At 43.2% G+C, this 11985-nt stretch overlaps 1 protein-coding gene across 1 annotated transcript; it reads left to right on the top strand.

The window, feature by feature from the left end:
• The first annotated feature begins 9990 nt into the window (after nucleotides 1-9990).
• On the top strand, nucleotides 9991-10416 carry LOC124622235 (cyclic pyranopterin monophosphate synthase-like). The gene has a single exon (XM_047147889.1). The coding sequence runs from the start codon at nucleotides 9991-9993 to the stop codon at nucleotides 10414-10416; it is 426 nt and encodes a 141-aa protein (XP_047003845.1).
• Nucleotides 10417-11985: the final 1569 nt, after the last annotated feature.

The raw sequence follows: 11985 nt of genomic DNA, 5'->3' as shown, positions 1-11985 counted from the left end.
GTTGTGTGCTTGTTGTCAAGCCAGTTTATGAAGTACACATCCCTCTTCATTTTTATATAACTTTGTTTTGAATGCATTGTACAAGAATATTGAATACCTTGAAAATTATCGAGTTCAGCCATTCATTCACATGTAATATTCCAACAGCTCCATCACCGATGAGAGCCTTCAGGGGTGTAAAACGAGTAAGTGAGAAGTGCCACTGAACTACTAACAACCATTTTCATCTACTACTAATCTGCTCACATTAATCATTATTCAAGGGGATCAGTTCTACATCATTTTATTTTTATAAATATACAGAGAAGCAACTACTTGAAAAAAGCCAATGCTCTGCTACTTAAACTGCTCTGCCACTATTTTGATTTAATACTTCATGCTAAATGGGCATTTAATTTTACACAGGACACTGTCATCTAAACTTATTCTGATAAATTCATATACTTCCTTCCTGTGCAATGCCCTTTATGCTGTCAATGCCACGTTGGGACCAGTACAGTAGTTTCTGTTCCGTGGAGAACCAACCGTACCTGCACATAGGCTATTATTATGATGGAATCACCACTTCAAAAGGCATTCCAAAGCTGCTGCCAGCTTCCCTCTGTGGAGTAAACCATCTACCATTCCTGTCTGCTCCTAGAGAATATGTTGCATGGCTAAATATGGTTTTCTGTTAGAAAGTGTTTGTGCGTTGTGTATCTGAGGTGGGACAGGTAGGTAAATTCACATATCCAGGTAAATTATTGGTGGACTGGCTAATAAAACATTTTTTACTTTAAATTTGAATATTTGGGGATTTCCAGATTGCTCCTAATTTCGGCTGGGAGATGTTAAAAGGGTGTTGCACCTGAATATAAAACAGTTTTCTTAACCCTAAGCTCTTTACGGGTGTCAGTCCTATTGAGGAGGGGTACTCCTGGGCTGTGCACCTGAGTTTCTCCTGGGCCACCTGCAGCATCTGTACTTGTAACATGCCAAGGTCATTATACGAGTGGTCAATTGGCCATAAAGAGGTTTGGTTGGATATGTTTATGTTTAGTGTGCAATACTGCTTTCCCGTATTGCCCTTTGGTCAGCTAGATATTTGCAGCTGGCAATGCCATTTAGTTTTGCTGTAGTGCAGGGATTCACCAGTGTTTATTTTGTCTGTGAGCTTGTGCTGTCCACAGGTGATTAATTGTCCCTAGATAGATGTGTTTTTCAGCAGTTGTGTTTTCACCCGTGGTTGTGGTCGTAGTTTCCCAGGTTAAGAATGAAGTGATTGTCAGAGTGTCTCAAGTTCCTGTACAGTAGTGTGGTGAGTTTTTTGAATATCTGTGTGTGAGTCTCAAGGCAGTATTCTCTGTGAAGGTCGACAGTGTGTGTGGACTGTGGTGCACTTCGTTGTGTATCACCTGTAGGCGGCACAGGCGGTCAGAGCCACGTAACCCCAGACTGCAGCTGCATGTATCATCATGGGTCTAATCAGTATCATGTACACGGACCTCGATATCCTCCTATTCAGTGTGCTTTACCTGTTGAGCTTAGAGTAACACTGTTTGAGCCTTGCATTTGCTCAGTTGGCCTGTCACTGAAGTATTTGACTTTCACACTGAAACGTATTGGGCGTGTGTGTAGTGTTATTTGTCTGCAGTCTTAATGTGGGGTCCTACCCACTCATCTCATATAGGGTGCCTAAAGGATGCTGCATTCTCAAAATGCTATACAACAATTCAAGCAAACAACATTAATAGTTTTTATTACAAATAAGAAGCTTGACAATGCTTGACCTGGAATTTACAATGGTGTCGCAAGCAATAGGCGACATGCAGTATAAATCCGAGTCCTTTGCTATATACAATGTTCGTGCAAGTTTCACACACAGCTTGTGGATCACTAGTAACTGTTATTGTAGCATTCTGCGCTAGGCCTGTCCGTATACTGTCCTAATCCTGTCCAAATACTGAGTGGCCGAGGCTGGCAGGAGTGGCACTTATGTCTCTTTGTCTAGGGGCCTGCTCCCATTGTGGTGTGGTCCTTGCCAGTGGGCTATTCGCTGACGGTGTGTTCACTGCCTTCTTTGCTCTTGCGATCTTAATTTTCATTCCAGTGCTTGTGGGTATGCCAGAACACTTAATGATTGTGCAGTTGTTATGGTTTGTCAGTGAACAGAACTGCTTCACACTTGTCAGCATTTGCTTTAACACACTGTCGTTCCAGCTAGGCAGTTTTGTTTGCAGTTGCAAATTATGCCTGATGGTTTCCAGTCTTGCACTAGGATGGTAGTGTCATCTGCGTAGATGGTTGCCATTGTGTTTTGTTCAGTTGGAAAGTCATTGACGTAGAGATTAAACAAGAGGGGCCCTTGGATGCTGCCTTGGAGTACTCTCACTTGTATACTGTGTTGTGTTGACTGTTTGCCCTGAATGTCGGTGTTGAAGCTTCTGTGAGTGAGATATGAGTGTGTAAGGTGTACGAGCTCGTCGGAGAGACTAGCAGTGCAGAGTTTGCGAATGAGACGATTGTTCCGTAAATGACTGAAGACCAGGAACAGTGCTCCTGTAGCTTTATGGTGTTGGGGGTGTGTGTAATATGTTCTACTACACGGAGGAGTTGTTGTGTTGTGGAGTGGTGATTGCTGAATCCAAATTGCTCCAGTCTCAGCGAGTCATTGGTGTTGCAGTGCATAGTAAGATGTTTGAGAATCATCTTCTCAACAATCTTATTCAGGGAGCTCAGCAGGCTGATGGCTCCATAATTTTGTGGTAGGGAGTGGTATTTCCCTGGCTTCCTGAACATCAGGACAGGGAAGTGTTGATGTTGTAGAATGGTATTCATCATATGTGCGAGATGCTCTATAGCTTTATTCGTGAACTCCTGGGTGACATGGTTTTGAAAGTGATTGGGACCAGGAGCTTTTCTAGTTGTTTTGTGCTTAATAACCTGTGTAATTTCATGTGTAGCAGTATGTATTGTTACATTGCACTTGGGCTGGGTTACAGGCCATGTAACCTCCTGGTCCATTTCAAGTAGCAGTGCTGGATTGGAAGGAGCCAGATTCAGTGTGAATGATGTTGCTAGTGTTCTGGTCATCAGCTCATGCTTCCCCTCCATGGAGTATGCTGGTCTGTAAGGTATTTGTAAACTTGGTGTGTAGTATTTCTTCTTGGTGGAGTGGACAGCTATTTGCCACACTCCAGGTCATGTGGTGTGCAGCCCTGCGAGTCTATTGTCCCAGTTTGTGGTTTTAAAAGTTTTAATTTAGCCTGTATGATCCCCTGGAGCCTGCTAATATGCTGTTTGTACATCCAGTATCTCCCGAGATGATCTCTCATTGACATTGGCCCCTGTATTTCTGGGAGCAGGGCCATTGAGCATTCTTGTGGTATAAGTACTGTAATGGTGCCTGCTATTGCATCCTGAACTGCGGTGGTAAGGGCTTTGACAGCTTCAACAAGTTTCCTGCTTTGTGTAATTTTGGGAATTTGTGGGATACGACTTTTCAAGCATTTCCTTGAACAATGCCCAATTCACACGCTTGTAGCTCAGTATCCTGTGAGATTCATCATACTGCTGTGTTTCTTGCGAGTAAAGTATTACAGGTGTTTGATGAGGCCAAATCATGTATAATTTCAATGTTGATTGTGACTATAATGCCTATCACATCTAATGTCTATCACATTTAGTCTCTGTTCCCTGTTTTAAGTGTCACCTCAGCTGGCACTAGTGTAATGTAGTTTGGGCGCAGTGCATGTTCGCATAGTTTTTTTGCTATTGGTGTTTGATCTTTGTTAGTTCCAAGCAGAGTGTTTAGCATTAACATCACCAGTGGCTATTAGTCACTATGCTATGTTGAGTATTGTGCTGATATCGCTTGTTATGATATTACCAGATCAATTGTATATCGATATCAATGTAGTGTTCACTCAATTGACTTGACCCTAACAGCTGTGGCTTCTAGTCTTTCAGGTTCAGGGATCTTAATATTTGTGTATTCTTTGTCTCAATATATGAAGATTGCTGTTCCACCCACAGTTGTGCCTTCAGGTGGTCAGTACAGTAGATGTAATATCTTGAGAAGAGTAGTTGTTTGTGTGACTGGAGCTCAGCTTCGTTCATGAGAGCATTCCAGATTCCCTTCTCCTCCATAAATGCAGCTAGCTCTGCCCTTTTGTTGCCAATCCCATCTGCATTCCAGAATAGCATCTAGGTCAAAGTACTGTTGTTTGTGTTTTGTGGTGTATTATCTATGGAAGTGTGTGGGCAGTGTGGTGATAGCAGTTTGTATAGCAGCCATGCACTGGCTGGGTGTAGCCGTCATGAGTTTGTGCATGTGTTACGATGAAGAGCCTCAAGAGGATCTTAAGCCATGTGAGTGGGGTATAGTGTCTCCACTATGCCTCTGATTGTGGTGAGAATGTTTGTTATGTCAGCCAAGGTGCTGGCGGTGGTGTTGGTGGCTGGTGGTCCTTATGTTGGTGTACTGGATGGGCTGGCTTGTGTGTTATTCATGGTTCGTATTTCATCTGGGGTCACCTGTGTTATTGCTGTGGTGAGGGGGGCAAGAGTGTGAGTTACAGTTACATTGTTCCTTTTAATGTGTTCCTATGTTTGTCTGGTCTGTTGTTGGTGTATTTGTTGTGGTGTGATAGTGTCCCCTCTTTTGTTTTTTGGGTACCTCCGTTTCATTTCGTGTGTTTGTGGTTGCCCTAGTTTGGGTGTGTCTTCTGTGATATCACAAGTGTCACAATCTGGCCTAGACAGAGTTGACTTGGTGTTGTCTGGGACCGGCAGTGTTGTCATCAGTACAGGGGCAGTTTCTAGCATTGCAGGTGTGGGTTGTGGTTCTGTAGTTGTGGGAGTGTGCCGTGAGTTTTTGGAGCTCTGTGCATCCTCAGTTCATCCACTTCCACTGACAATGCCAGTAAAAGAGATTCCACACCTTACTGGTTGGGGGGTGGGGAGTGTCTTGGAGCTGTTCTGGTTACCACTTGTCTGTCTTTGGCACTTTTGCACCTTAGAGCTTCTTTGTATGCTGCACACCATCTGTAGTTTGCACATGGACCCCTCCACATTTGGTACATTTGATAGTTGTACCAAGTTTAAAGTGTCGTGCTACACGGTTACCAGTGCATTTGCGGCACCGTGTGCCAGATCACATCGGGTGCCGCATGGCCAAACTGCTGGCAGTGGTGGCACTGTTGGGGGACACACGGAAGTGTGTATATTTCTACTACGACCATGTGAAGCAGGAGCATCTGCGTCAGAAAGTTGCAGGAGTAAGCTGTGTCATCGAACTCCACTAAATAGTTTGGCTGCAATCTGTGTGTCACGAATCCAAGAATTCATCTCATGCTCTCACAGTCCCAGCTGAGAGCTGTGATTATACCATGAAGAATGTCATTGAGGGTTGTGGTGTCAACTCCTTTCACGATGTACATTCGAGTTTTCCCCCCTTGGGTGTTATATTTATGATACTCAATTCCCCCAGCTTTGACGATTTTCAGGAGATTTGTGCAATCTGTTTTGTTGCATACATACAGTGATACATGGTCCCATGTGAGTTTTGTGTTTGGTATATTGTGGGGAGTGACATTCTACAAATGTCTTTTTTAGCTTGCCGGGGCAAGTGTAATTGTGTATTATGACCAGTGGGAAGCCAGTCGGTGTAGTGTTCTGCGTAGCGGCTGGGGTAGTGTTGTGTAGTTGAGGTGCTGCAGAATTGTTTGTATGGTCCCTCATATTACCGATGCTCAGAACTGGTGTTGGTAAAAGCACGCTGCATTTGCCGTGTGAGTCAGTAGGCTCAGTTGTTCGTGTATGTTGCTGCTGATTCCATTTTGGACCCACCAGCTTTGAAGGTCCATCTTTGTTCCACGGAGCTGTCACTTCCAGCTCGAGGACTACTGCGGTGGTATTGAGGGCCTCTCTAGTATATTCACTGGTGGTGTGACTGGTGTTGGTGTTGCTGTTGCTGTTGCGTTGCTTCCACCCGTCAGTTGGACAATGAGCTCATGCTGTCTCCGAGCCATTGCTTCTTGATTTGTGGCAGCAAAGTCCAGATTTAGCTGGTTCATCACTTACTGATAGGTGGAAAAGCAAGACAGAAACGTCAAAGGGAACAGATGGCACTCCTGCCTCTTGTGCTGCAGTCTTGCTACGGGTCGTCGGGTGGGATCTGCTCGGTGGATCTGCGTCTCCCAGACATAAGGATACTTTTAAGGATAGAATGTGGATATGAGACAATTTTACTTTTTCGTCTGAAAAGACAATTTTGCTTTTTTAGTGTACATACAGAAGAGGGGAGTCCTTATGACTCACTTGTGCAAGATGCAATGCTCAGTGCAAGAGAGCACGGGTGGAAGACAGCAGCCTGTACTGGACAGTGTTGTCCAATGTGAACGTGCCCCGGACACTGAAATACCCTATTAAAGAATGGGAGAGTCACACTGGGGAAGTTCCAACCACAGTTGCAGGAACTTTGAGCCAGAACTCATGGCCACCTAGCACTGTCAAGTGTGGAGCAGCGTGTGCTTGTAGGTGACACTCCAAAGAGTGTCCTGTGGCATCTACACCAGTTTTAGCGTATGTGTAACACAAATATCCTCTCGCAGCTACTGCAGGTACAGGGGGAAGGCAGCTGCTCAGCTGCGACTCACCCGTAGTACTACCCGAGGTTTTCCTTGGTGGGAGGACTGGAACGAGGTGCACCAAGCCTTGTGATGCCCATTGAGGAACTGTTGGAGTGAGACGTAGTGACTCTGAGGTCAAGAAAGCTGGCAGTGACCAGAACAGGGTGTGCTGACTCCCCCCCCTCCCCCTCCCACCATACTGCTTTCAGTGATGCCATTGCAGAGGATTACACTGTGGTTGGTCATCTGGTTTTTATGTGGGCCAGAACATGAAGCTTTCCTTTGCTTTTTTTTGCTAAATTGACTCATACTTCTGGACACAAACACCTATACAGAGCAAATGTATTGGCATCCAGGGTTGGGTTATTTGGGGGGGGAGTGACAGTTTGTTATTGTTTCCGCCCCCCCTCACCCAGCTTCCCTCAAAAATGCAATTCGCTAGCAACCTCGCTGTTAGCATACGACAGACATCTACAATTTTAATAACAATAATAAACACACAAAAATATATTAAATTATTCAATATAATAGTAACAATACAAATAGGTGGATCAAAGAAGGAAGAAAACATAGAACAAACAAAAGAACTTCATAAAGTGTACAAACTGACATGGACACACTGTAATAAAAGAAACATTTCAGTACAAGGCAAACACATGCGCTATAATACAGTTATAGTATCAGAAGCACTCTTCGCATCAGAAATAACCACAATCTGTGGACCAGGCACCACAAAGCAGAAAGAATACAATGCAAAATCCTCAGAAAATTTTTTGGAGCAGTGCACAGAGATGGATGAAGAGATCAACCAGAGAATTATAAGAACACAGAGGCAGATTCAGTCACAATCAGAAAACACCGACTAACATTCTGTGGACACATACACACAATGAACAGCGACAGATTCACAAAGGGATTTAGGATGTAGTAAATGCCTTAATCAAAAAAACCAGTTGGTTTAAAGAGATAGAAGAATGCCAAAACGAGCAGGAATCAGAATGGAAATGATGAATGAAAGAGAAAAATTCAGAATCAAAATTATGAACATAAAACTTGAAGTAAAGGGAAGGAAGAAAACAGAGAAAATATGTACATATCAAAGGAAACAGGAACACAGTCAAAGAATGAAAAGATTTTGGGAAGAGAAAAGGGAGGAGGAAAGAAGGAAAAAGCTGAACAACCATGTAACAACGATGTTGAACTCTGTCAGAGTGTGTGCTCACCATCATTATTTCAATAAACATTATGACTGAACAGAGGTCTGCAAACACATGTGAATGAGGGGAATACTGTTTCTATCAGTGATTTCCAACTGTGTTCGGGAAGTCATTCTTTCTGTTGTTGTTGTATCGGATCTGTTGACAGCTGGTATGTTCAACCCAGTGGTGTGCAGCTTTACCCGGCTGGAATGTTGTGAATCAGACCAAAAGCATGTCCTTGTGGGCAGACCCTAGCACGAGCAATTGAAAAGTGTCCTTTATTAAATGTAGCTTGTCATTGCTGGAAGAACTTGGCATTTTTGACACACTTCTGTTTCCATGCTACCTCCTTCTCCAAAAGGTATGTGTGCATTTGGAAATTGGTGAAGTATGAAATATAAAGACATCGTGTCATTCTGCCACATCTGTCTGTAGTGTGCATTTTGGGGTGCGTGTACGATACAAGGCATTTAGGTATGATGAGGTTACTTAGCCATTAATGTTCACAATGGCTGGCATAAAGGAAACATGACAAGTATTACATTAGAAAGCAACAGCGATAGCTTTCCGACCGCATAAATTCTACTAGGCAGAGTCAGAAGCAGACACAGTGGCCTGTGCCAGATACGAGGGTTGGAAGTGGCTGAAATGTGAGTCGTGGGACAAAGAGAAAGAGAGAGAGAGAGAACACACAGACAGCACCATAAAGCATTCCCCATCTCTTTCTGCACAGAATGCACCACACTGCTGCCTTCTTAAGTGCACCCCAGTATAATATGTTGTTTGGGAAGTGGGTGGTAGTTTTCACCATTGCCACGACCTCCCCTTATATCCACTCCTGCAAGATTGTGAAATCTACAGCCACTGAGGAGATTTATGTGAGATGTTCCTATCAACTTTGTGTAATATTCATATTGCACACTTCTGCAGACAAAACAGATTTTTGACCTTAGCTTAGGAAAGAAAAGAATCATAACAGATCATTAAGGTTCAAAGAACTTGTCTTGAACACTGTAAGGGATCCATGATCCCACAAACAAAGATGCTAGTATCTGACACCCAGGTCGATAGCGGACAGGAGTAGATTGTCGAGCGCTGCAGTAGGCAGTGAGACTAGTGCTGAGTGCGCAGTAGTATGGTAGAGTGTCAAGTGAGCAGTAGAGCAGGAAAAACGGGCAAGAATGGTGGTCGAGTGAGTTGTAAACGGTAAAATTCACTGGAGTATGACGAGTGAGCACGTCCCCCTGATCGTCGTGGGGTTGACTCTCACTAATGCCGATTCGCAAGTGATAAGAAACAGAAAGTGACAAGTGCCGAATTACGTGTTTCACGTCAACCGTGTCGGCCAGCAACAACCATGGATTGCAGTGAGGATTGTTGTGAATGTTAACCATCAGCATTGCGTGTGACAAAGTACTGAAAATCAGCAATCAATAAAAAGAGATAACCACAATTAGACGTGTAAGGCAAAGGTAGCAACTGCCTCAGAATTTGTGTGTTAGTAGGAAATATATATCAGTTGTACATCACAACCTTTGTGATTCTTAACAATAGACAAACTTTCAATCATTAGCTATTCCGTCCCAGAACAGCCGCATTCGGTTGAAATACTCCTGAAACCACAGCAGAACAACCAATAGCCTTTCATCCATTAAGCACACGGTCATATATCATAATAATTAACTGTTTGGTGGCTTCGGTAAATTACCCAAAATCCAGTAAAGGAATTAATCGGGGGTGTTTCAACACGAATGCTTAAAAATTCTTTTGTAGTTAACCTATTTTCAGATTATGAAGAGTTGTTTGTTACAGCTTGTATTTTTGTTCCAGGTGGCCCTGAACTTGATGGCTGTAGTGATGTCGTGAAGGCACAAAGTTGGAAGCTGTTAAACCTTCAGAAACAAGATTTTCAAAAGTACTTCTTCTCAGATACCAATATTTCGCCCCTGTTTGTGTCGGATACACAGACGTCTCAGTTGTTGTCACGTAATTTGAGTGTAGTGACTGAATCTAGAAAACAGTTTCTTTTGCTTCCCTGTGCCCCAAGCATTATGTGCAATGCAGGACTCCTAACAAAACAAACACACAGAGCACAGCCCTCTGTCTTCTCTTGCCGTTTCTGCAGTTTGGGAGCACAGTCCGAAAGTCGGACTCATGTTGACCGGTCTGGCAGGGCGAAAATGGTCAACGTGGTTTCGAAGCTGGTGACAGAACGGACTGCTACAGCACGAGCAAAGGTTTTTGTGGGACCCGAACTGATGAAACAAATACGAGAAAATGGCCTGAAGGTACTTAGCGTTGCTCGCCTGGCGGGAATTGTGGGGTCCAAGCAGACGTCCAGCCTTATCCCTCTGTGTCATAACATATCTTTATCCTCTGTGGCTGTGGACATTGAACTGGACTCTGCTCTCAACTGTGTGATTATAACTGGCACGGCAAAGTGTAGAGGGCAGATGGGCATAAAGATGGAAGCTCTCGCTGCTGTATCGGTGTCTGCCTTAACAGTGTACGATATGTGCAAAGCTGTGAGTCATGACATTGTGATATCTGAAATAATGCTTCTGACCAAAAGTGGGGGAACTAGAGGAGACTTCCACCGGACATGAGCATCTGTGTGGGGCAGTGAAATAAGTTAAGTATACCTGGTGTGATGTAGGCAAATTTCAAAGTCTGTTCATAGTTATCATAAATTATATACACATCGAATTGGCCTGAATATAAGTTGCACCTTTAATTTCGAAAAAGAGAGAAACTTAATTAAAAATAATTTGTCAAGTTGCCCATTTACAAAAGCTTTTCAAAATGTGATTTACCCTTAACCAGTTTTTTTGTAGTACACTATAGATAAATTACACACAAAAACAAAGCTTTCAGTTGCAGTTTTCATGTAAGACACTCTTAACTTCACTAACATTCATTGTTTTGTCACTGTCAGTATTTTTGTCACTCTCCTCCCAAAGTACAGTGGCGTCGCTACAATCCCGGGCATTGCATGTGCAGCATTTCTTGAACCGTACCTTTAAAAAGCACATCTGTTAGATGAATAACTGTGAGTTTGAAATTTGCAACATAACTGTACCGAATTCCAAAATTTTCTCTCAATGTTGTGCTTCATTGGTGAAGAATAAATTATATTCTTTAGTTAGAGAAAAACTGTGCCTGTTCCACTGTCTAAAATAGTGAAACTGTGAGAATGGGAATACAGAGGGGTCCAGAAAAATGTAGACTCTCTTTGATAGTCAATATTGATGGAACAAAATGGCATAGTGTCAAAATTCTTGCATGGGAGGAAGATCATTTTGTGTGTTCAAAGTGACACCTGTTAGCAGCCAAGCAACATCAATGTTGCTGAATTGTTGACTGAAGTACAGCTGTCAATGTTGCCAGTGTGGTAGCTGCACAGGATGTCTTGATGGTTTCTCATATCTCATTCAGTGTAGCTGGGTTCTGTTGGTAAACTTTGTTTGTCGAGGTCCCCCATTGGTAGAAGTCGAGAATTGTAAGGTCCCATGAACTTGGTGGGCACTTGACAGTTCCTCTTCGACTTATCTGTCGTCCAGGTATATTTTCATCTAAGTAGAATCTGATATCTCTGTGGTGGTGAGGCGGAGTACAGTCTTGTAGGTAAAAATCTTTTGTTTCCAAACACCACTTGGATGGCTAATAAAATCAATGTTTGCAGTATATGATACACATCACCAGTTATGTACCTTCAAAGAAGAATGGGTCAGAGAAACAATACTATGACGGACCACACCACACATTAACACCAAGTGAAGTAACATGTTTGTCCATGTGAACATGAGGATTTTCAGCAGCCCAATACACGCAGCTATGACAGTTTACATTACCATTCAGGTTGAATTGTGCCTCATTAGGCCAGATAACCTTCCCTGCAAACCATTCATCTTCGTGAAGCATGCCTTCAGACCACTCGTAGTGCTCCATCCTTCGATTCGAGTTGTCCTCATTCATAGTGTGAAACAATCTTGGAATGTACACTTTCCACTTTGCAGTCTTCAGAATTTATCATGCACTTGATCAGCTTATCCCACTTCCCCATACACAATGCTTCATAGATTTTTGAGATGATCTAGAAAAATGTTGCAATACAGCAGTGCTGGAACCTGGAGGTTGATGTTCTTGTTCAGAGGACCTTTCCTTGTGCACATTTT

The sequence above is a fragment of the Schistocerca americana genome, chromosome 7, assembly GCF_021461395.2.
Source record: "Schistocerca americana isolate TAMUIC-IGC-003095 chromosome 7, iqSchAmer2.1, whole genome shotgun sequence".
Classification (NCBI taxonomy): Eukaryota; Metazoa; Arthropoda; class Insecta; order Orthoptera; family Acrididae; genus Schistocerca; species Schistocerca americana.
The sequence above is the reverse complement of the archived record's forward strand: the minus strand, read 5'-3'. Positions and strand labels throughout refer to the sequence as shown.

Bases quoted from the DNA above. Each gene is read 5' to 3' on its own strand.
- LOC124622235 (XM_047147889.1), top strand. From the start codon at position 9,991: ATGGTCAACGTGGTTTCGAAGCTGGTGACAGAACGGACTGCTACAGCA.